This window comes from Dama dama, chromosome 5 (genome assembly GCF_033118175.1).
Source record: "Dama dama isolate Ldn47 chromosome 5, ASM3311817v1, whole genome shotgun sequence".
Taxonomy (NCBI): domain Eukaryota; kingdom Metazoa; phylum Chordata; class Mammalia; order Artiodactyla; family Cervidae; genus Dama; species Dama dama.
In genome coordinates, this window is record NC_083685.1 from 124026417 (window position 1) to 124051062 (window position 24646).

Below are 24646 nucleotides of genomic sequence, written 5' to 3' on the forward strand. Positions count from 1 at the left end.
AATTATTGCTGGATTCCCAAGAATGAATTCTCCCAGGACCCTAAACGAGTTCACTGCCACAAACATCACAGCCCTCCGACTCACCATCAATACTGGCGCTGCCTTAATTTTTGGAGTATCCCCTGGTGTTGATCACCACTCCCCTGTCAGAGGAGTTTATTAGACATCAGATGCAGTATTTTTCTCACGGCAAAAACTTCTATTAAGACAGATTCCACTCAGCCGGCACGTGGGGCTCGCAGCCAGGAGGGCTCTGGGGGCCCCTCTCCAGAAGGCCGCTTCCTTTTTCCTGAAGACAGTGATTCCGTTCCCTTTGATTTTCACCACCTCCTCTGGCTTCGTAGGCCAACTGTAAGCTTCATTTATCCCTGTACAAGGACTGGGTCTTCCTCGCCGCACATAATGAGAACTACACGAAGGAGGATTTTTCCAACCTGGGCTCCTCTGGGATCTTCAAACCCCACCTCCCACCAGGAAAGGCACAGTGCTGCCCCTCCTCGGCCACCCGCCCCCCACCATTTTCCTTTTTTAAAACTTTGGCTGTGCTGGGTCCTCACTGCAAAGCGCAGGCTCAGTAGTTGCGATGCCCAGGCTTCTTCAGTTGTGGTGTGTGGGCTTAGTTGCCCCTTGCCATGTGGAATCTTAGTTCCCCAGCCAGGTGTCAAACCCACGTCCCGTGCATTCGAAAGCATGCTCTTTTTTTTTTTTTTTTTTGGCTGTGTTGGGTCTTCACTGCTACACGGGCTTTTCCTCTAGTTGCAGCAAGTGGGGCTACTCTCTAGGTCATGTGCTTGGACTTCTCAATGTGGCGGCTTCTCTTCTCGCGGAGCATGGGCTCTAGGACGTGCGGGCTTCAGCAGTTGCGATTCCCGGGCTCCAGAGCACAAACTCAGTAGCAGTGGCACTCGGGCTTAGCCACTCTGCGGCACGTGGGTTCTTCCCAGACCAGGGATTAAACCTGTGTCTCCTGTGTTGGCAGCTGGATTCTTTACCACTGAGTCACCAGCGAAGCCCTGGAAGGCAGATTCTTAATCGCTGGACCACCAGGGAAGTCCTCCCTGCTCCACTTTTTGTAAGGAGAGGAAGGGTGTGGGGACCAAAGGCAGAGGCGGCAGGAAGCGGGGAGATGAGCCCAGCACACACCTGTGCACACACATGTACACTTGTGTGCACACATGCACACAGGCAGTCCAGTCCACCCTCTCCAAACTCTCCTGGAAAATGGCATTGCCTTTCATTCACTTCCTGTGGCTGCTGCAACGAATGACCACAGACTGGGGGCTTAGAGCGGTCCAGATGTCTTCTCTCACACCCTGGGCACCAGAAGTCTGCAGGCAAGGTGTCAGCAGGCTTGCTTCCTCCTGGAGGCTCTGGGGGAACGTCTGTCCTAGCTTCTGGGGGGGCCAGTAGCCCTCGGTCTCTGTCTTTCCTCGGCCTTCTTATGTGTGTGTCCAAATTTCCTCTTCTTATAGGAACAGCAGCACTGGATTAGGGCCCACCCTGATCCAGTATCACCTATCTTAATTTGACTGCATCTACCGAAGCCCTATTTCTGAACAAGATCATATCCATAGGTACCATATCCATAGGCCCAGCCTTCATCCTGTTGCTTCTTTCATGGGAGATGAAGAGCAACGGGGGGTAGGGGGGAGCCTTTGACTCCTCATGCTTCTGGGTCCACTTTATTCGGAGACTTATTAGAGGGCTTTCCAGGTGGCACTAGTGGTCATGAATCCGCCTGCCAATGCAGGAGACATCAGAGACATGGGTTCAATCCCTGGGTCGGGAAGATCCTCTGGAGGGGGGCGTGGCAACCCAGTCCAGTATTCTTTGCCTGGAGAATCCCATGGACAGAGGAGCCTGGCAAGCTATAGTTCATGGGGTCACAAAGAATCAAACACAACTGAAGTGACTTAGCATGCAGGCATCGGACTGAGAAAGGACCTCAGAGTCAGAGGTTCTGGATTCAAATCCTGGTTCCAGTGGAGAGCTGTGTGACTCTGGGCAAGTAACCTAACCTCTCTGAGCCCCAGGGTTAGCTCATATAAAGTCTGAATAGTTTTAGCTCCCTCACGAAGTGATGAACTGCAAGGATTAGATATGAAGCTGACTGTCAAGGGCTCAGTATACAGTAAGTGCTCAATAAATGCTTGAGACATTCTCACTCCCTACCTCCAGGAGTCACCCCAGCCTTGAGAGGAAGCCTCATAAATCTAACTACAGAGCAAAGCACTTCACTTTTGGGGAGATTCAGCAATTTTCATACGATAAGCATTTTTTTTTTTTTGCATAAAACATATCACCAGCCTGGGCTTTAAAACAGCACAGATGGCATCTGTCTGATTTAACAAGTTCAACTTGTTCAAAACGGAATTACTTGGCATCACTATTATTATACTGGACTTAGCATTTGCACAGCACTTTCTATTTTCAAATAATATAGGATTAGGCTTCTTTCCTTGGGAAGTTTTTTTTTAAATGACAACAAAAGTTGATGTTGTGAGACTTCAAACCACAGCACATCTGTGACCTGGGAAATGCTTCCGTGGAAAAGAAAAGGGGGGGGTGGATTGGGGACAAGCTGTGCAGCTGCCCACCGCTGACGGTGTTGTCACTGTGGGATTGGGGTGGTGGCAGGGCTGGCTTCTCCATCAGGCCAGGGTTGTGCCCTGTCAGGGCCCACAGTGCTTTCAGGGGCTCCACAAAAATGTTCCCATTCCTCTAAACGTCAGGAAAAAATTGAGGTCAGGAAAAGATTTTAATATGTAATGTTACTATAAGCATCATTATGCCAATGCAGTCATAAAATATAATTTTGCTACTGGTTAAATATGCTCGGGCATAAGTGGCTTCCTGGAGCCAGCCACCCTCCAAGGCTGACCCTGGTATGGCCAACCTCTGGGCACTGGCCCAGGGTCCCCTGAAGAAGCAATCAACACCATAGCCCACCCACTGACCTCAGGACCCTCTGCCCCTTCACCACGCAGAGCCAGGGGCCAGAGGTGCAGGGAACGGAGCAGGAAACTCTGGCTCCAGTCAGTAACCAGTGGCCACTTCCCCCCAGGACACCGGCTCCAGGCATCACCTCCCATCAGGCCAGGTCCCCAGAAGGCCCATGAGGCCATTACTGATTCCAGTTCTCAGTCCCCTGGCCCCAGCATGAGCGCTCCAGGAAGCCGCAGGAAGGAGGTTTAATTTTGAGTTCCACCCATGATTTATGAGGGTTGCATTCAATTAATGAGATATTGATTTCTGCGCAGCTGGCCAGCGTGCTTGCTGGGAGTTGTTATTTTATTATAAAACTGATTGCTTTCCTTTTAAAACAGAGAGACTCGCGTTCACAGGTGCCTGAAGACACATGTACCAAGACACAAACTCGACAGCCAGAAACACGAGCGCCGCGCACAGGAGATGGGTTCTCTCCAGGTGTCTGTCTCTCACACACCACAGAGAACACAGGAAACACCCGTCCCTGGTGTCCAGTTTTCCCTGCATCTTTTTTACTGCTCTCCTCCTCTGCTCCCCCTCTTCATTCCCGTCAGAGGTCTGATGCCATCAGAGTGCTGCCAGCATGCGATCAAGGACCTGCCTGCCCCTCCCCGGGTGAGAGCAGAGACGATGCCTTCTCTCCTGCCCTGAGAAATATATATACACATACATGCACATGTATGTATCAGAAAGACAGGATAGATAGATGATAGACAGATAGTCTTCCCACTGCTGATAGGAACAGAGCTGGAGTTGGACTGTAGTTTCATCACCTGGGGAAGGGACTGGTACTCCATGGGTGGGGCAAAGCCAGACTATGGGGAACAGAGCCCCCATCCCCACCCCAGAGCCCAGTGCTCCCCTGGAGGATTTTCTTTTCTAACATCTCATATGTCTTATGTAGGGCTTCCCAAGGTGGCACTAGTGGTAAAGAACCCGCCTGCCAATGCAGGAGATGTGACAGACACGGGTTCGAGCCCTGGATTGGGAAGACCCCTTAGAGGAAGGCATGGCAACCCACTTCAGAATTTTTGCCTGGAGAATCCCATGGACAGAGGAGCCTGGCGAATTATAGTCCACAGGGTTGCAAAAGAGTCAGACACGACTGAAGAGACTTAGTATGCACTCGTGTTTATTTAAGACACTGATATCCTGCTATATATGCCTTGTTTCTTGGCTCTTTTACTTAGACGAATAAATACATTGCCAGCCATTAAATAGTTTTAATGTATTTTTAGTGGTTACATTTTATTCCATCATGTGTATCCATACCATATTGACCTTTCCCCACTGATTTCTTTTTTAATATTTACTTTTATTTCTTTTATTTATTTGACTGGGCCTGGTCTTAATTGCAGCAGGCAGGATCTTTAGCTGCAGCCTGTGGGGTCTAGTTTTCCCGACAAGGGATCAAACCCCAGGCCCCCTGCATTGGGAGCTCTCAGAGTCTTAACTACTGAACCACCTGGGAAGTCCCAATAGTAGGACTCTGAAGTATCTTAAAAGTACATGTGTCTATTTGGCTTCATCCTCAGTGATAAAAATCTTATAATTAAAACACATTTCCCAGTTTGATAAGTTAAACAGTTCCTTAAGCGTGGGATTGTTATTAATAATGAAGGAGAATTCTTTGTTCTGTTATATGTTCTTTTGCCTCAAATTCTGCTTTGTTTGGTATAAATATTGCCATCCTCACTTTCTCTCCATTTGTGTGTCCTGGATACATTTCCTTTTATTTTTAATTTCTGAGTCACTGGTTTTGAGGCCTGTCTTACAAACAGCATACAGTGGGATGCTGAGAACCTTTGTCCCTGTTAGGGATGTTTAACCCTTCACATTTATGTCACATTTGACAGGTGTCTGTCCTGGAGTGACTTTCTCAACCAGTCACCAATATCTCCCCACACCCCTGTATCAGTCCGGCTTCTCCCCAGCCCAGGGTCCAGACACACTCCCGGATCTGTCCCATTAGGAAGGGGCAAATCCAGAGGCTGGACCCAGCACAGGGCCTGTGAGAAGTGGGGCATGTCTTTTAAAATTGAGCCCCAAGTCATCTTAACCAGTAGCGTGTCCCCTGTCCTACACCCCACCCACACACACAGAAGCTACACTCCTAGCACCTAGCCCCACCAACACAGAGACAGCCAAGAGTATCTAGAAGCTTTTTATGATTATTATTAATTTACTTATCTATTTGGCTGCGCCGGGTCTTAGTGGTGGCATACAAGGTCTTTGATCTTGATCTTCATTGAGGCATGAGGGATCTTTAGTAGTGCCATGTGGGATCTAGTTCCCTGACCAGGGATGGAACCTGGGCCCCCTACATTGGGAACCCATAGGCTTAGCCCCTGGATAACCAGGGAAGTCCTCAGAAGAATTTTTGAGTTTTTAAATAAAGCTTTAAAAAATCGGGGGGTGGGGGGAAATAAAACCTCAACTCCTTACTCACAGATGATAATTCTGATGGATCTTCCTTCCTGCCATCCCTTCTCCACAGGGAGGGGTTGCTGGCTCCCTCTTTCTAAGGAGTTCTGACACTCTTTGAGGACAAGAACCCTGACTTCCGTCTTCTGGGTTTCCTCCATCCATTCCTGACACCCCAGCCCAGAGCCTGCACCCAGTAAGCACTCGACAAATACAGATTGGCTCGAACGCAGACAGCTTCAAATCTCAGCTGTCTTTGCCACTGCAGAGAGGCCTTATGGAAAATTCAGAGATCACTATTTGGTTTTAGGATACATAATACAATGCCATTTGCAATAAATCGGCAAATAAACCTGAATTGTTTTTTCCTAGGCTGAATAAAGCGAATTTGCTTTCCCTAAGGATATACCAGCCATGAGTGGGAGGCACAGCCGAGAAGCTTCCAAAGGGCAGAAGGCGGGCAGTGGAGGTTGTTCTTTTTAAAGCCACAGATAATTGCAAAGTGAGAAATCCAAGTGCAGATAACTGAGAATTTGCTGGAAACACAGCGGCGGCAGGGTTCTCATCTGCCAGCACCATGGTGGACAGCCCGGAGTGGGGTCAGGGTAGGGAGGGGACTGCAGTGTTCGTGCCCATGGGAAGGGTGAGCAGGCAGCCTCCGCGTGCCCGGGACACACCCACCGCTTCGCTCCCTGAAGCCAGAAGCAACAGTGTCCCTGAAATTTATGGCTCTGCCTGTGGGGTTTGATGGGCTCTGCTGGTCATGATGGATTGTTGCTATTTCCTGGGATGAAGTTGGAGCGGGTGGAGATGAAGGGCAGAGCAGGGGAGGGAGGGCGGGCTGGGACGGGAAGAAACCGGAGAGACACTGAATGTGCTGGCGGGAGCACTCCCAGCCCCAGGAGGCAGGCCCAGCAGCCCAGGAGCACTTGACTCTGCCCTCACCCTGGTGAACAGACCAGTGTGGACAGAGGCTGGATCTGCAGCCCGGACAGCGGAGAGCACAGCTGGGGCCGCTGGGAAAGTGGAAAGGATGGAGCCGGGGGCGAGGGGCTAAATCAGAGGGGACACAGCAGCATCAGGGAGAAGCACCCTGGGCACACGGAGAAGAGGCGGCCTCAGACCCCCGGGGGAGTCCAGGGGCGCCCAGCACCTTTGCCTCCATCTCCCGTCTCTGCACCCTGGAGGAGGGCATGCCAACCCACTCCAGTATCCTTGCCTGGAGAATCCCATGGACAGAGGAGCCTGGTGGGCTACAGTCCATGCGGTTGCAAGGGTCAGAAACAACTTAGCGATTAAACCATCACCACCTGTCTCTGCCCCAGCCCTTCTCTTCCCCTCCCACACCCCCCTCATGCAGAGATGTCCCTCAGCTCTAAGAACAGGGTCCCAACGCTACCTGCCATCACTGACAAAGCTCTAGGCCGCCTGCCCGCTGCCCTCTCTCAGCCCCCACCGCACTCTTCCAGGTGGACCTTCACACTGGTTTCTTTCCTTCAAGACACCAAGCCTGGGATTTCCCTGATGGTCCAGTGACTAAGATTCTGCGCTCCCAACGCAGAGGCCTGGTCGGAACTGGATCCCATATGCTACAACTAAAGGTCCTGAATGCTGCAACTAAGACCTGGAGCAGCCAAATAAATAAATATTTTTTAAAGACACCAAGCCTGCTCCTTCCCCAGGGCCTTTGCACTTGCTGTTCTCTCCACCTCAAATTCTCTACCCCCCAGCTCCTCATGTGGCTGGCTCCTCCTGCTCATTCAGAATTGAGCTCACAAATCACCCATTCCCATGGTCCTTGACAGACCACCCTGTTTGAATAGCCTCTTTCCCAGTCATCTGCTCTCTCAACGCTTGGAGCTTGGCTCAAGATCTCTACATTATCTCATTTCTTTCTTTTTCTCAGTTTCTGCCTGTCTTCCCCACAGGAATGGGGACAAGGCTCATCGTTGTGTCCCCAGCACCGGGAGCATTGCCTGGTGCTTCACTGGTGCCAAGACGTATTTCAGGAGCAGAGAGATCTCTAGTTTCTTCCGTCAGATGCTCAGGCTCTGGAGAGCCACAGCATGTAACCAGGGACCCCGACTTCCCAAGGGGGAAGAGCTCCCACCAGGAGCCGGGCACTCTGGCGAGCTTCTCACACCCACCTCTGCGTTTAATCCCAGGCTCCAGAACTGTAATTTTATTTATTTTTTAATTAATTTTATTGGTGTATAGTTGCTTTACAGGGTTGTGTTAGTTCCTGCTATAAAACAAAGTCAGCCAGTTATACCTTCTCTTTTTTGGATTTCTTCCCCATGTAGATCATTTAGTACATTGACTAGAGCTCCCAGGGCTTTACAGTAGGTTCTCATTAGTTACCTATTTTATACACAGTATCAATAGTGTATATATGTCAATCCCAGTTTCCCAATTCATCCCCTTCCCTTCCCCCTTTGGAGTCCCTCTTTGTTCTCTATGTCCAGTAATGTAATTCTAGTGCCTACATTTCCCAAAACAAAAAAATCACAGCAAAGGTCTAAAGAAGGATTTGTGTCTCCTGAGCTACAAATTATTACTAATCGATATGAAAAATCTTGCAAAGGGATAAAAACAAACCCCCAAGAAACTGCATATTTAATGAATGGCCACCAAGAGCTCGGTATATAAAAAGGTGGGCTTCTGGTGGGGCCAGCTGATCTGGGCCCTGAGCCAGGCCCAGCTCCTCAGCAGCTGTGCCACTTTGAGCAAGTTCCTAAACACCTCTGTGCCTCTGCTTCCTCCCCGTAAGGCACTGTGGGATTGACGAGCTCTCGGCAGTAACATGATATGGTGAGCTGTGAGTAAATGTCACCCATTAAGAGGACTGTGCTATGCTTAGTCACTCGGTCATGTCCAACTCTTCTCGACCCTGTGGACTGTAGCCCACCAGGCTCCTTTGTCCATGGGAATTCTCCAGGCAAGACTACTGGAGAGGGTTGCCATGCCCTCCTCCAGGGGATCTTCCCAACACAGGGATCAAACCCAGGTTTCCTGCATTGCAGGCGGATTCTTCACCATCTGAGCCATCAGGGAAGCCCTCATGAGGACAGGGATGATGATATTGGCCCACCCGACTGGGCACCCAGAATGTTCAATCACAGAGGTCTGCTGAAGTAGGGACCCAGGGCCAGCTGTCCAGCCCAGGCAGCCTATGGGGCCGAAGATCCCCGACCAGACCAAAGGAGCGGACTGTGCTTCAGGCTCCCCCGGGCCAGGACCTCTCAAGGATCAGCACTCACCACCGTCCCTTCCTTTGATCTTACCAAACACCAAACTTCAGAAATGGCTTTGGCTTTTACATACTACACATTGGCTGAGGTATAGCTTTTCCCACAAATTGTCCAAAAGTGTGGATTTCAAACACATTTTTCGGCAGCAGAACACTTTTAGCAAATCACATTGGCTGAGGTATAGCTTCTCCCAAATTGTGTAAAAGTGTGGGTTTCAAACTAATTTTTCAGCAGTTAGAACACATCGGGGCTTCCCTGGTGGCTTAGATGGTGAAGAATCTGCCTGCAATGCAGGAGATCTGGGTTCAGTCCCTGGGTTGGGAAGGTCCCCTGGAGATGGGCATAGCAACTCACTCCAGTATTCCTGCCTGGAGAATCCCAAAGACAGAGGAGCCTGGTGGGCTACAGTCCGTGGGGTCGCACAGAGTTGTACACGACTGAGCGACTAACACTTTCAAAACACATTGAGCGGCTCCGGCTCATCAAGAACCCAGTATCTATTAATAAAAGGTCAAGTGCAGCTTGTCCCCTGGGATGGGTGGGGTCCCAGCCTCATCTCCTCCACATCCAAGTGTGGGGGCCAGGACTCCCAGCTGGGCCAGCCCTGGCTTCATGCCCCCTCATTCTCAGGGGCTCAGGAGGACCTCACACCTCAGACCACCACCTGGGTTCCCAGGGACAGGAATAAGCACGTGGGGCTGCCGCACAAACCCTAAGGGAACTCTGCATATTGTGGCCTCAGCAGGGGAATATTTAGAATGCATAAACCAGGCAATTATTCTTGCAACGATGGCCCAGGTCCATGGGAGGAAGACAGATGATCACTGAGGTCATTGCATCTCATGCACGGTCACACATACTGGTCACCACGGACAGAGCTCAAAACTGTCAGATAACGTACAACAGGAAGCCATTTAGGGAAGATTTGCAAACACCACACACTTTGCATTTACTGTATGTGTGTGTGTGTGTGTGTGTAAAATGCATTCTGAGGCAGTATCCCCGGCCCCATCCCCAGTATAGCTGGTACCACTCCTCCCCCACTCCAGGAGCCCCCCCCCACTCCTGGGCCCCCCTCACCTGTCCGCGGCAAAATGCCCATTGCCAGCAGCCCGGTGCAGCTCGCTGCTGTTCTCCAGTCTGGCCAGCGTGTCCATGCGCTTCACCATCAGCTCCAGCAGGTCACTCATCTTCCGGAGGACACCACGGGACTCTGGCCCGCCCATCACTGTGGGCAGAGGGTGGGCAGTGTCAGGCATGGCCCAGGCAGCCCCAAGGCCACCTGAGACCACATGGCGTCTGGTCAGGGGTGACTCAGACCCCAGCCCCACTCGCTTCTTCTCAGAAAGAGGGGGGATGTATGGCAAAAACCATCACAATATTGTAAAGTAATTATCCTCCAATTAAAATAAATAAATAATTTTTTAAGAAAAGAAAGAAAGAGAGGGAGCCAGGAGAGTGAGCCTGCACCACCCCTCACTCCTGCAGGACAGGAATCCAGAGAGCCCTGGGCCCACCCTGCTCCCTACCAGCTGTGTGACATTGGGATAATCTTTTAACCTCTCTGAGCATTGGTTTTCATCTGCAAAATCGAGCTTTAGACATACTCTCAGGCCTGTGAGATGACAGGGAAGGCCCAAAGACCCTCAACAACAAGTTCCAGACAGAACTCGTGGATCAGGGTTTCTAAAAGTACAGTCAACCATCCACCCACAGCTGAACCTCCTGGCCAGGTGAAGTCTAGATTCCTGGGCCTTCGTGTAGATCTGCTGGTTCAGATCTCTAGGATCTGGGGCCCCGGACTCTGCATTCTGCTTGCTCCTCACGTGACTCAGATGCACAGGAGAGGCTGTGAGCCTGTATTCAAAGGGGTGGGGGCCTTGGCCACCTCCCTTTCCCATCCACTCCCCCAGACCCCACTCTAGAAAACCAGCGTGAATTTGTCTTCTCAAGCCAGTCCTTAGGTTCTCAGAGATCAACTCCAGGAGAGGCCAGGAGACCTTGTGAAGAATAAAATTAGATGAAAATGAGGTGCTTCAACCAAGATCTCGTTAACCAGCCTGAGACTTTCCACAATTTCCCATCTAATCACTCCTCATCATTAGCACCACGCATGTCAGCATGGGACAGCAGCCCGCACCTTCCTTTTTAATTAAATTTTGTGAAGGTTTTAAATGGTCCCTCCAAACCATCCATCAGTGCTCGGTTCCAGGTGTAGCAGCTCCCACCAAGGTTGCCTGCAAACCTTAGGGGCCAGGCTCTGAATCTCCGTTAACAACTGATCTGGGTCCCTAGAGATCCAGATGCTCCTGGGGATTCCCTAGGCTGCTGGTGGGGGGCAGGTTGTCAGGCGGCACCTTGGATGGGGATCCCCAGAATCAGACCCCCCAGATAAAGGTTTGAGGGCAGGTCGTTATGGGGAAGTGAGCCAGGGAAGCAGAGACAGACCAGAGAGGCATGTTACCACCCTGGGGAAACCAGCTGGTGCAGAAGCAGCCTCACAGCTCTCTCCCTGCGGGGGCGAGGGGGCTAAGCATGTATACACCACCTCCCACCAGTTACTGCTTGAGGGCTGCTCCCCGGGACAGCCATGATCTGGTACTTTCCATGGGGCGGCAGCAGCTCCAGCATGTGACGGGACTCTCTGAGGGCTGAGCACCATTAGCATCCGCTTCTCAAGAAAGCCAGGGTTGGGGCCCAGTGGACTCAGAGGGGCTGGGGTGGACCTGGGCTCTCACCTGCCTCTGACAGCATCCCCTCAAGGGGCCATGAGGCCAAGGGTTTCATCGTAATGTTCTCAGCCTCGGTGTCCCCAGTTCAAGGCAATAAACATTAGGTCCTATCTGCAACCCAAGTTCAAGGTGCCAGGATGCAGGTAAGAGGGATCACAGCCAGCCACAGGGAACCAGAGGCAGAGACAAGAAGTCAAGTGGGGAGGAGGTCAGGAAGGGGCCAGTCTCCTCTGCTCCATGCTTGGGACTGAGCCAAAGGGGGCCCTAGAGAGGCTCGCTGTCACCCAGGCTACTTGTGACATTTCCACTGTGCCTGTCCCTGTATCCCCTGGTGCCAGGCCCATTCCAGTGGCTGCGGCTGCCTTCTCATACCAAGTCACCTTCCGACTGGGTGCCCCTGCTTGCTGAGCTGGCCTGAGCCTAGAAGGGAGGCCTTAGGGGGCTGGGGGCTGCAGGTTACTCAAAGAGCCTCAGTCTCTGGCTCCAAAGAAGACAGCAAGCATGAATGATGGGGGAAGGATGGGGGGAGCAGAGGAGAGACATGAGGAGGGGTTGGGTGCTGGAAAAACTGGGCATCAGAAAGAAGGAAGGAAACAGTCTCCACCCCTCCCCACCTGAGTAGCTGAAAGAGCTAATGGTCTCCCCACCTCCCCCTCTCAGAAAACTGGGTGGATTTTTCCACTGGGATCGGGAAATTTCACTGTATTGTTTGATGAAGCAAAGTGAGGTCTCTCCCCTCACTCAGCCCCTCCCCACTCACTCATGGCCTCAATCAGTTAGTCCCTCAGCAAGCAAGATATAAATAGCTCCTTCTCTCTTTCAGCTTCACAGAGTTGGGGACAGTTGACTCTTTGAAAGTACTCTCATCCAGAGACCTCCCACCCAAGCCTGTCATCCAAATGCAATACCTCACTTTCAACCAGTGCTTGGAGCACAGAGTAAAACCAGAGGGGAGTTCCCATCATTTCAGCTAGAAAAATAGGAGCCCATCAGATGACTGATCCTGGAGCTGCCTTGCACAGGTATTTTCTGGGCATCTAGAAAATGGGAGCCCCCCATGTTCAGGGTTACACGATGGACGTCCTGGAATCATGCAGTGGCTGGCCTCCCTGGGCTGCCCTGATCACTCATAGCGGGAGCTGGGGTGGGCCCTTCCCCAAAGGAGTTGGATGGAAATTGGAAAGTGAGACCACAGCTGGGAACACTCTCAAGCCAGAGTCTGTTATCCAAGGCCGTGCACTCGGGCCCGACTGGACCACAGAGCTTGGGCAGCATCTGGAACCTGCAGACACAGCACTCCAGCAATACTGAGCCACGTCACAGCTCCTGGGGCCGTGCGGTGTTCCCTGCAACGGCTCGGGCCTGCCAGCTGCCCTGTCACACTGCTGCCCTCTCTCCAGGCTCATCCCAAGTGTCCTTTTCCCCTCGGAGTTCACTGTCTGCACCCCTCCTAAGATCTCACTGACAATGCCTACCCCGCCCCCACCCCATTACAAAAGCTGCGAAACAGCTGATGGAGCCAATAACTGCAAGGGTCAAAAGAGCCAGACAGAGCCGGACCAAGCCTGGGGGCAGCACCAGGTCCCAGGAGAGGTCTTGACTCCAGACCTGCCCTGCCTCCCGGATGGTGGGGGGAGGGGACAGGTCACTTTCCTTCTCTGGGCCTCAGTGTCCCCTCCAGTAAAATGTGAGGGTCTGACTTACTGAGACTCAAGGGTCTACAGGCTGAGACTCCTATTCCATCTCTTCCCCTAGCAGCCTCCAGAGAAATGGAGGTAATGGGAAAGAAAAGATGTGTTCTTATAAAAGCCTGCAGAATCTCATTAGGGAGAGGGCTCCACTTTGTTTTGCTAAACCCCTGGGTGGGCCAGAGCATCGTCTAGATGCCCAGAGCAATGAGACAGAGAGAAAACGAAATGACTCTGCATATTCAACTAGGAAGACTGGAGTTTCCCAGCTCAGCCTGGAAGACTAGCAGGGAGGACAAGGCCTGGGGACGTGGGCAGGGACAGGACAATGGCTCAGAGGGGCTGGACAGGACGGGGATGCTCCACCACCAAAGGGATGACCCATGGGGAAGGGTTTCAGGGGGCTCTGAAAGGCAGGTGTCCAAGAGAGAATTGTCATCTGCTCACTGTGCTGAGCGGTGGTCCAAGCCCCCACCCCCAAATCCCCCCAATCCGTGTGTGAGGGTTTAGGGGTAAGGAATGTCCTTTCCAATAGGTCAGTGTGGGAGACACAGCGGAGGCAGGAGGGGAGACACCCAAGAGGATAATTCAGTAGAAGCAGGTCAGAGCACGAGGTGTCCAGGGAGAGAGACATAAGCCCCCTAGGGTCCTTGGAGATACGTGAGTGTTCTGGATTGCCCTTCATCTGAAGGACAAAGACATCCTTCTTTAAAATTGTCAACAGAGGGAACCCCTTGGTGATCCAGTGGTTAGGATCTGTGCTTCCACTGCAGCAGACTCGGGTTTGATCCCTGGTCAGGCAACTAAGATCCAGCATGCCACACAGCGTGGCCAAAAAGACCCAAAAAATGTCAACAGAGTGACTCCAGAAGACCAGAGGGCTTATAAACTGGCTCTAAGGAGACAGAGTCCCCTCTTGGATGAGTCTGAAGGCCACCTCCATCGGACTGGGCGAAGACCACAAGATACCCTCCCAGCACCTGGGGCTCGAGCGTCTACTCTGAGCATCTACAGATGGTGCAGGACTCCAGAAGCTCCCCGCCCATCGCTTCCCGAGGAGCTCCAGGGCACTAGGCACGTCTTCTGCCCTGCATGAGGCAGGGAGCAGGTCCCAGGAGGGAAACAGGCCAAGCAAACAGTCAGTCGGGCCGGCAGGCCCTGCCACATGACATGCTCCCTGGATACCGCCGGCCGGGACCACAGGCAGAGCAGGCTCCCAATGCGCCTTGCCCCGAGTCACCTCCCTGGTCTCAGCATCCGCTAAATTGAAATGTATCTAATGTGAGGTCCCTGGCGACACATCTCAGAAGTCACACATGTTCCCTCCATATTTCCATATCAATAAGGAAAGCCGCGATGCTGAGAGATACAAAGGGGCCTCACATTTACTGACAAGGGTGCTTCCTCACCCACCGAGGCCCCATCCTGTCCGCCCTTGTCCCCTTTCTCCTCCCCACCCCCACCCTTTCCCACTGGCTCCTGAAAACTGAAGGAGCCTCCACCTCGCCAGATGGAAGAGACCTCCCAGGCACTCGACGCGGAGGCCTGGACTTGGTGTTTGCGCAGCTGGAGAAGAGCGCACATTTGTCTCTCTGCACATGGCCACCGAGGAAACCAGCTGAGGCCACGGGAGCTCTGGGCAGCGTGGGGGACAAGGGCAGGCCCTGGCACACCCACCCAGTGCCAGCCTCTGAGAAGAGAAGCCCCCTTAGCACCGAGATCCTGGGTCAGAGACAGGCTACAGAGCAAGGCACTATGTCTCCGATATTCCCAGTTCAAATCCTGGCTGGGGCCAGTCCACCGGGAGATCTCAGGGCAGACACAAGCGGCTGAATCAAGCACTTCCAGCCTGCAGCCCTGTCCCCAGAGACGGCCTCTGACCTCTACTTCCAGATGAGATGGTCAGCCAGGAACAGCCACACGGGCTCCGGGGGAATCTGCGGAGACCTTGGGAGAGAGGCCTCAGACACAAGTTCAAGTCCCCTGTCATGAGAAGGGAAGCAAGTTCCTCTTAAGAGAAAAGGAGGCAACAAAGAGGAACTGGGGTGTGAAGTGAGTCCTGGAGAAGTGAAAGTCGCTCAGTCGTGTCCGACTCTTTGCAACCCCATGGACTGTATATTCTCCAGGCCAGAATACTGGAGTGGGTAGCCTGTCCCTTCTCCAGGGGATCTTCCTGACCCAAGGATCAAACCCAGGTCTCCTGCATTGCAGGCAAATTCTTTACCAGCTGAGCCACCAGGAAAGCCCTGAGGACTGGAGAGGGAGCATTAAAAAAAAAAAAAAAATCCTCCCCCCAAAGCGGGGCCCAACCACAGCTAGAGGGAATTAGGTTAGGACTCCTCCCGGGTCCAAGTCTCCTCCACTCAGCCTCCTGCTTCCCTGCATGTGAGGATGAGTGTGCAGAATAGAGAATGAGATGTCTGTCACACTTCTCTCCCCCAACTAGAGAACTTCATCACAAAATAGAAACTGGCCCCCAGGGGAACCCAGAGTCTCCCCAGGGAGAGGTGGTGGAAGACTCCCCTCTCTTTAGGGAAAACCCTGCACCCTGCCCCTCCCCCAGTCATGTCCTCGTGGGGACGCGCTCCCCTCACAGACTTGACGGGCGAGGAAAAGACAGATCACTTCCCTATTTGCACTCAGACGGTGTTATTGGCCAGAGGAGGGCTTTTCTTCCTAAGTTATTTTTTCTATTTATTTTCTAACCCCGAGTGGATTTCCTTCTTCTAGTTCTGCCTTGGGCCTGCACAGATCCCCGGAATAAACACTATCTAACACCCAGCCCCCACTGTGACCTCGCTCCCCAGACCCCTTCCAACCGTCCCCCACTTCCAACGCATCCTTCCCCAGGCAGCTCCTGGAGAGACAGGCTGGCACCTCCTAGGTTGTCTGTGGGGCTGCCCTAAGCCCGGGGTCTCCTTTGAGGCAGCATCTCTTACAGGATCAGGATTCTAAACCCCTAATGCAAACTTGGGGCTCTTCCAAGTCCTTGCTATGGGTCTCCCCAAGCAAATCAGCTCAAACCAAGGGCATGAGGGACACTGAGGGGACAATGGGGACCTGGGATGTGAACTGTCGGGGTCACCTCCCCGGGGTCAGGGTCACCTCCCCAGGGTTCCCAGAGGCCCCCATTCTGGTCCTGCTCCCCACCCCCCCAACATTTACTTCCATATTCCAGGCAGGAAATTCCCAGCCCAAGGGGCCTGAGAGGTGTAAAAAGACTTGGATACACTTGGGTCTGAGAACTGGAGTCACAACACAGAGGAGACCTGCAGCTCCACCCCCAGGTGGACCCGACAGAAATGCCCACGTGTGTCCACCACGGACACATGCTGGAATGTTCGCAGCAGCACAATTCAGGAACGACCCAAGCTGGAAACAGCCCAGGGTCCGCCCTGGGGCAGAGTGGAGAAATACATTGTGTTGCAGTCACACAATGGATGCTGCACGGCTGTGAAAACAAACCTGGCAACTACACGCCAGGAGAGGGGTGAACCTTACAAAGGCAACATGGAGAGAAAAAGGCACAGGCAACAGAACAGCTGCCAGACAACGCCGTCCTCATAAAGTCCAAGAACCGGGCGGAGCCCCTCTGCGTTATAGACAGGTCCTGGCGTCCGCGGGGAAGTGGAGAGTGGAAGGAAGCCTGAGGGTGCTTCTGGGGACGGAGGATGATGCTCTGTCTTTGGATCTGGGTTGCTGGCTGCCTGGACGGATTCAGTTTCTGGATACTATACTCTGATGGGAAAGGGCTTCCCTGGTGGCTCAGACGGTAAAGAATCTGCCTGCAGTGTGGGAGATCTGGGTTCAGTCCCTGGGTCGGGAAGATCCCCAGGAGGAGGACATGGCAACCCACTCCAGTGTTCTTGCCTGGAGAATCCCCATGGACAGAGGAGCCTGGCAGGCTACAGGCCTGCAGTCCATCGGCTGCAGAGATTCGGACACAACTGAAGCGACTAAGTACACACACAGCACACACTCAGATGGAAAGTTTAAACACATGCACCACACACACACACACACACACGTCTAACTCTAACTGCGGGACCCTGGGCAAGTCCTCTCCCCTTGGTAGCTCCGCTCTCCCCTTAGACACAAGATCTAGGTTGGAGCTGGGCCCCTTCTCCCCATGCTGGGCAGAAGTGCATAGTACAGAGCACAGCAAGACCCCCACAAGCTCTGGTCCTCTGAGCACTACCAGGATGGGGGCCACCATCAGGGAGATGAGCACCAGAACCAGAGCCCACCCAGACACCCCTCCTCCAGCCCCTGATTCCCACCTCCTGGATCCTCGACCTTTCAGAGGTCAGCTTGCCCAAGCCCACCCAGACAGACACGCCCCCTTGCCCAGAGTGGCCCCCAGGTAGCCTGAACATCGTTCTTTATACCCCACCCCCGACTCTCAACCTCCCCCCACCTGCCCCCAAGCTACCCCTCAAGGGCACCTTCACAACTGCCTCACCCCCTCCTCAAATCTCAATCCTCAGGAGTCTCCCACGCAGAGATCCTAGGTCCTGGCACCTCCTTGGTCTTCTTCCCTAAACATCCTCTCCTGCATCTCAGACTCAGCACATCCTGTAAATGTCTGCGGAGCTCACACTCTTTGCCAGAAGCTGCTCAGGACCCTTCACCTATGTTATCTTCAGGCCCCCTCATGCAATCCTGGGGAGGTGGGCACTGTTAGCCCCGTTTACCAGAGGAGAAGACGGAGGCTCAAAGAGACTGAGGGACCTCCATGAATCAGAGAAGGGACAGATTCATTTACATTCAGGTTTGAATGACTAATAAATGTGAAATTCCTGCTGGGAGATTTTTGCAAGTTTAAAGAAGTACATGTTAAACTGAAAGCATGAATCTAAAGAGGAGACACCAGATGGCAGAGTAAGTGCCCCTCAGAGCACCCACCCCAGACGACAACCCATCCTCCTGGAGGGTTTATCCATCGTTGCGAAGCGGGGAGTCAGAAAGATGAGGTCTGGGGACTCGAGAAGGTGGATGTCAAACAAAGACCTCCTGGGGAGTGGGGAGAAGGGGAGAGTCCACAGAGCAGCCCCCTGAACAGTTACAGAAGCCCCCCTTGCCTCAGTTTCCCCACTCTGTCCCTCCTTCTCATGGTTACAGGGACAGCCCCCATGACGCAGCGAGCAGGACTTTCTGAACCGCTCTCCATTCACCCTTGAGCAGGATGGAGGGGGCAGGACCCACCTTCAGGAGGGTGGCCTCCCAGACCATCACCCCGTCACACCCCGTGCCACGTGAGCTCGTCCCATCTGACCCCGGAAAACAGTCACTCCTCTCCTTCTCTGCAAGTGAGTTAAGTGACCTGGCCAACAGCACACAGCTGGTAGGTGATGAACCAGGGTACAAACCAAGTCCATCCAGTCCCCAGAGCCCACGCTCTGACCCTCCATTCCCCTGCCTCACAAGTATCACATGGGCAGGGACGAAGAACCATAGAGCTTGGAGATAAGACACGTGAGCCCACGGCCAGTCTTGCCTGTGCTGTGGCCACAGCCTGGGCCAAAGGAGCAGACTGTGTGTGTCTCAAACAGACAGGGGTCATATCCAGAGACCCCAAACTGCCCCACTAGAGAAGCAACACAGACCACCTTTTGTGATGCTGCAGAGCTCCTGACTCAAAGGCCCTTCCTGACCTGGGAACCTAGGCTAGAAGAAGGCTGATGAGTACAGCCAGGTCAAGAGCTAAAGCCCCGACCATTCACACATCCACCGACAAAGTGGCCAGGCCCTCAAGACAGAGCCCCAGAAAGCCTCCTGCCAGGGTGAGGCTCAAAGGCTTCCCTCTCCTCCGACCCCCAAACCTCCACACCCCTTTCCCCACCAAGATACCTTCTGTGCGGATGGTGAAGGGGGAGTCCCCTGGGCGCCGGGCCGAGAACTGGCCTCCCAGAGATGTCATCAGGAAGCAGAGCGAGAAGAAGCCAATGCCCAGGACAAAAAGCCTGCGGAGAGCAATAGGGCAGGTCAGCACATGCACTCCGATGCCATAAGGGCTCCCTACGAATGAATGAGTGAGGAAGGGATGGATAAACGGAAGAGTAAAAGATCAGGGGGCTGAGCTCCCGGCTAGTAGGTCTCCCATCACACAGGATAAAGAGAGCTGGACTACAAAGAAGTGACCATGAGCCACACACAAAAAACCACGAGGGACACTGAGGCACATAAGGTGTGAGGGTGGGCAACTCCTAGCCTCCAGACAGAAGCTGGCCCCTTGACAGCAGAGGTCCTCACAGTGTGGTCCCTAGGCCAGCAGCAGCAGCTTGGACACATTAGAAATGCTCATTCCTGGGCCCCAGTCCCTGGCTTAGGGAATCACACACTCTGGGAGGGGGATAAGCAATGTGTTTGAACAGGTTCTCTTGGTCACCCAGATACATGCTCAAGTTTGAGGACCACTGGTATAGGTGAAGACAGCAGAACCCGATGCCAACTAGAGGGCAAGTAATTGGTCCAGACAAAACCCATCTGGATCCCATCAATCAGTTGGAACATGGTCAGCTCCTGTGTACATGTGTCTTGCTGCTGTAACCAGTCATGAGCTCACTTTAACACAACCTTGTCATGTTCAGGGTGAGGGGTAGGGGTGGAGGGGAGCCGTTACTACCAGATGGTAAGGTCTAGAAGGACAGAGTCATGTGGCCACTCTCTGTGTCCAGACTCTCCCTAACCCACATCTTCACCAGACAGGCGCACGGGAGCGTGAACCACGGACCGGTCAGAGTAAGTCAACCCCTGTGCAAGGGGTGTCACACAAGTGTGTGCTGTCACAGTGTTCCAGGGAGTTGACAAAACACAACTGTTTATACTTCAACACATAGACTTGATTACATGCCAAGTGGCACTAGAGAATCTCCTGGGGGACACCCAGCAGGGAACCCACCCTCACGTCTGGCCCCAGGCTCCTGCTGCTTCTATACTAGATTCTGGGCCAATCTGGCCTTAGGGCAGCAGAGGTGGAGGCTGTTCTGGGACCTTGAGTCTATCCAAGAACTTGACGAACTGGCAGAGCTGAAAGGGGAGCTGCTCCCCTTCAGGTCAGGGTGAGGAACCCCATTTCTGTTGGAGCCAGCCACACCATGGGGAACCCCACAAGTGATGCCAGAGACCTCCATCCTCCCCACCTCCACCCCCATCCTCAAACTCTACATTTGTCTGTATCTCTATGCAAGACTTGCCTTATGCATTTTAATCTTCATTATCTGACACTGGCAGAGAAGTATTTAATTAAAATTTGGTCCATTAAAGAAAACACATAATTGTGGAAGAAAATAAAAGCACAACAAAATTCCCAACCCATATTTAAAGGAAGCCGTTAGAGATTAAATCAGAGAGGGGAGCAGAACGAACCCCAAAGCAGAGATGGAAAAGGGAGCTTCCCCCAGCTCCCTCACCTCCCAGAGACCCCTCACTGAATTCCACCAAGCCTGGGGGTGGGGCTCTGGCCCAGGCTGGTCTCAGGCTAGCAGTCAGAGGGACATTGTAGGGGGAGGGTGGTCACATGCCCAAGAAGATCCTGGGGAAAAGCAGTTTGTCCCCCCAGCCTGAGGACAAGGATGGATCTCTCCAAGTTTCTTGTCCCCTACTCCTCCCTTCCCTTCCCCAGCTATGGGGTACTCATATTTAGAACTGGACTGCCAGGGTCCAAAAACCTGCTATGAGAAGGTACCTAGGCCTTTACACAGAACCTCAAGCCCCAACACCTCATCTGCATCTCCCTCTGCCAGACCCCAATCCCAGGGCCATTTACAGTAGATTCAAATTAAGATGATTTTGTCCACGCTCATATCTACTCAAGCAACATTCCAGAAGCAACTAGAGAGTAAGGACCCTGCCAGAGACTCTGGGAAAACCAACAGGAGCAGTCTTCCCTGGAGGATTAACAAATAGAGGTGATATGGTTGGAGGCTGTAAACACAACTCCACCACCCCCAACCATGTGAAAAGGATTTGAAGACTTCACTGGTGGCTGTGGGTCTCTGGGCAGCCTAGGATTACCCTGAGGTGAAATTACATAACCTGGGGGGAGGGGAGGGGAACCTAGGCAATCCCACCTCTGAATCCTGTTTTTAGGAAAGAGCCAGAAAGAGCCACAGGGGCAGGACTCCAGAGGGAAGGAGCTTAAGGGAGTTGGCGCTGTCCGTGGTGCTGCAGTCAGCCACCACCTTTAACCGTGCTGCGAAATGTCCAGCCAAGCTGGGGTCAGCGGTTGGGCTCCCCATGGCCTGGAGGGAGAGACCAACACTGGGTGGGAGAGACAGGGCTGAGGACTGCTGGTTGGCTAGGGATTTGAGGATTTCCCTGGAGGAACAAGGTCCTTTCCAGAGATGATAGCTTCCCATCCTGCTTCGCAGGGGAACTTTAGCGGGGTGGGGGCTCTTGACACACCCAATCACCCGCCCAAGGCTCTACCCTGGAGACCCCTGGTTCTGTAGTCCTCTTGCATCCTCTAGACACTGGAGGTCCAGCTCGATCCCTGTTGCCCTGAAGGTTGTCTCCTCAACTCTGCACAGTAGGCTGGGGGTGGGGGGTGGGAGCAAGGGGCGGAGGGAGGCAATGGGGAGGTGGGACCACAGTCTCCCCATCTGGAATGGGGAGCATAGGAGGGGTCCCCTGTCTCAGCCTCAGGTCTGGAGGGGAGGGGCTCAAATCTGGCCCCTCCCGCACCCCAAACTTCAGGCATCTCTGCCTGTACAGTTCCCACCCTCACAGGCTCCCTCCCTCACCCAAATCCCACCTGTGACCGCATCCGGAGTCAGGCCACCCCCTTCTCCGCCCCAGGTCCGGCAGCTCCCTCGCGACCTCCGCCGTCCAGCCCCTGGGCGAGGTGACACCCTAATTCTGCTAGGCGCTCATCGCTTAGCGTCCCAACCCTGGCTGCAGGCCTGGCTCCGACGGCACTTGGGAGGAGCAGTAGCTGCCCTGGAACCGCCAGGCTCTGGGGGTTCCTGGGGTGGGACCCGCAGAGCCTAGCCAGCCCCCCAGAGTCCATAGCCCTGCCTGGTCTGGACCACCCAGGTCGGACTAGGAGGTCGGTCTTGACTTCCATCCTGCCTCCACGCCCTGGCCACCCCTCCTCCCCACAGTGCCGCCCCTGCCCCAACCTTTCCAAGGCCCGCGGTCGGGGATCGAATTCCAGTGGGGGGGGGGGGCGGTCTTCGCCCCAATCTCGGGGGCCCTCCCGTGGGACAGAGGCCCGCACCCCGCCGAGAGAAAAGGAGTGCGCGCAGAAGGCGGGGTCAAAGAGGGCGGCACGGGCAGAGGGGGTGGGCGGGCCGGCCGGGTGGGGGTGCCACCCCGCTCCGAGAGCTAACTTTGCCGCGGGGGTGGGGCCGATCGCGAGGTGGGGAAGGACCCGGAGAGTCAGGGAAGGGGCGCCCTGGCTGGGGCAACTTCGCGGGCCCAGGACCACAACATGGGTGATTTCTGCCCCCTTTTCCACCTTCGCACCCCGAGTCCTCTCCGAATCTATACCAAACTTGGTCCACGTCCCCGAATCGTACACCCTCCCCACCCGAACCGGGACCCAGCTCCATGCCTTTCCCAGCCCCGCTGGCCACCACGAAGGGTGGAAGCACAAACCGCCCCCCTCTGCTACTGGGACAGTCGCAGTCAGCGTAGGGACAGGCACCCTCGCAGGGGCTGACCTCGCCCACCTACCCCGCGCCCACTTGGAGAAAAAGCCCTCCCCGCGCCAACGGGAAAGAACTTTACCGAAAGGGTCTCAGGGTGACCAGGCATCTTCTGACCATTATCTTCCCATCGGGGTTGACTGTGATCATTGTTCAAACTTGTCCGGGCGAGAAGCCGAGGGCGAGGCCGGCCGGACGGTCCTGAGCTCGGCTCTGGCCACGTCCTGGCCGCGAACCCTCTGCGGGCCGAAGCCAGGTCCAAGCGAGGCGAGGAGGGGGCGTGGGGCCCGGCGGCTTTGCGGCCCGCGGGGTCGACGGGGTCTCGGCGGGCAGGGGCCGGGGAGCCGCGCGGCTGCCGGAGGCCGGCGAGGACGCCCGGCCGGGCCGTCTCTGCGTCTCCGCCCTCCCCGCTTCACATTCTGGAGGCCCGGAGGCGGCGCGCCCCCAGACCGCCGGCCGCGCGTCTGCCTGCTCGGGCTCGCTCGCAGGGCGGGACGGCGCCGCGAAGCGCAGACGGGCTCCCCGCCGCGGGCGCCCTCATCCCCGCCCGGGCCCGCGCCCTCGGTGCCGGCTAGCGGCGGCCCCGGACCCGCGCCCCGGCCCCCCGCGCCTCCGGGCCGCGCCGCTCCCCGGCCGCGTACCGCGCCGCGCCCATGGCCCCCGGCGAGGGCGCTCCGCGCCCGCCCTGCCGCCCGCTCTCTCCGCTGCCCGCGCTCGGGTGTCCGGTGTCCAGCCCCGCGCTGTGTTACGCCCGGAGGCGCCGCATTGTTTCCTCGGAGGAGGCGGCCGAGGAGAGGCTGGGGCGGCCCGGGAGCGGCCACCACGCTTCCTCGGCGCGCCGGCGCCACCTCGTGGCCGCGGCCCAGCGGCGCTCACTCCAGGCCCGAGGCGGGGCGCTGGGGTGGGCAGGCGGGCCCGCGGGCGTCCCTGAGCCTCCTTCCAGCCCTGCAACTTCCCCAGGCCCCCCTTTCGGAAGCATGCCGGGTGCCACCAGCTCTGAGGGCCGAGGGCTGCTTGGACTCCTGCAGGGCACAGAGGAAGTCGGCGCTAGGAGGAGGTTGCCCCCTTGGGCCCGGTGCCAGGGCCCTCCCTCGGGTCGCTGCCCCTGCCTCTGCAGCCACAGGGCTTCTGCATCGGCCCTTTCACACCCACGATTTCGCTTTGCAACCTCCACCCATCCTTTGGCCCTCTCTGGAAAGAGACTGCAGCAGCTCTCCTTTGCTTCCTTTTTTTGAACTCGGCCTGTGACACTGAGGCTCTTCCATTGAGCCCAGAAACAGGGGCAGGTGGGTGCTCTGTAGGCTTGGGTTCTAGTCTAAGAGCCTCCGTTAACCAGTGGGTTATGCCTGAAAGTCAAGGGGACTCCTCGGTTTCCCTCACCCTGCCCCACCTCACCCCATGGCTCAGCGGTACAGAATCCACCTGCAATGCAGGAGCCACAGGAGACACGAGTTTGATCCCTGGGTCAGGAAGAGTCCCCTGGAGGAGGAAATGGCAACCCACTCCAGTATTCTTGCCTGGAGAATCCCATGGACAGAGGAGCCTAGCCAGGCTACAGTCCATAGCCTCGAAAACAGTCGGAGATGACTGAAGTGACTTGGCAGGCACACGTGAGGTTCACTAAGGCTCCTTCCAACTCCAGGAAGCATGCATGTCCTCCCTTACCCTCCACTTCTTGACCCTGGAGAGGTGTTTGCTTTTGCAGAGAGGGGTCAGTGGCCCCTGTGAGCACCCCGAGCAAGAACCAAGCCTGGATCTGACGATGCTGCTCAGTCAGGAACAGCACTTTCCAGACCAGCTTGGCCAGGCACAGCCGGGGAAGGCCCAGGCTGGGAAAAGCCCCAGGCCTCAGGCCATGTGAAGAAGGACATGGATGACCCCGAGGGCCTTTCCAGAAGAGGAATCCTCTATAC

The 24646-nt window shown here is 54.9% G+C and overlaps 1 protein-coding gene across 1 annotated transcript in view; it reads right to left on the reverse strand.

Moving 5' to 3' along the window:
- Nucleotides 1–22883, reverse strand: part of MGAT5B (alpha-1,6-mannosylglycoprotein 6-beta-N-acetylglucosaminyltransferase B) — a 66174-nt gene extending 43291 nt beyond the window's left edge. Inside the window, exons 1-3 of the mRNA XM_061141269.1 lie at nucleotides 22816–22883; nucleotides 18934–19046; nucleotides 9744–9891 (exon numbers count right to left, since the gene is read on the reverse strand). Of these exons, the coding sequence (XP_060997252.1) occupies nucleotides 9744–9891; nucleotides 18934–19046; nucleotides 22816–22883 (329 nt within the window). The remainder of the gene's footprint in view (nucleotides 1–9743; nucleotides 9892–18933; nucleotides 19047–22815) is intronic.
- Nucleotides 22884–24646: the final 1763 nt, after the last annotated feature.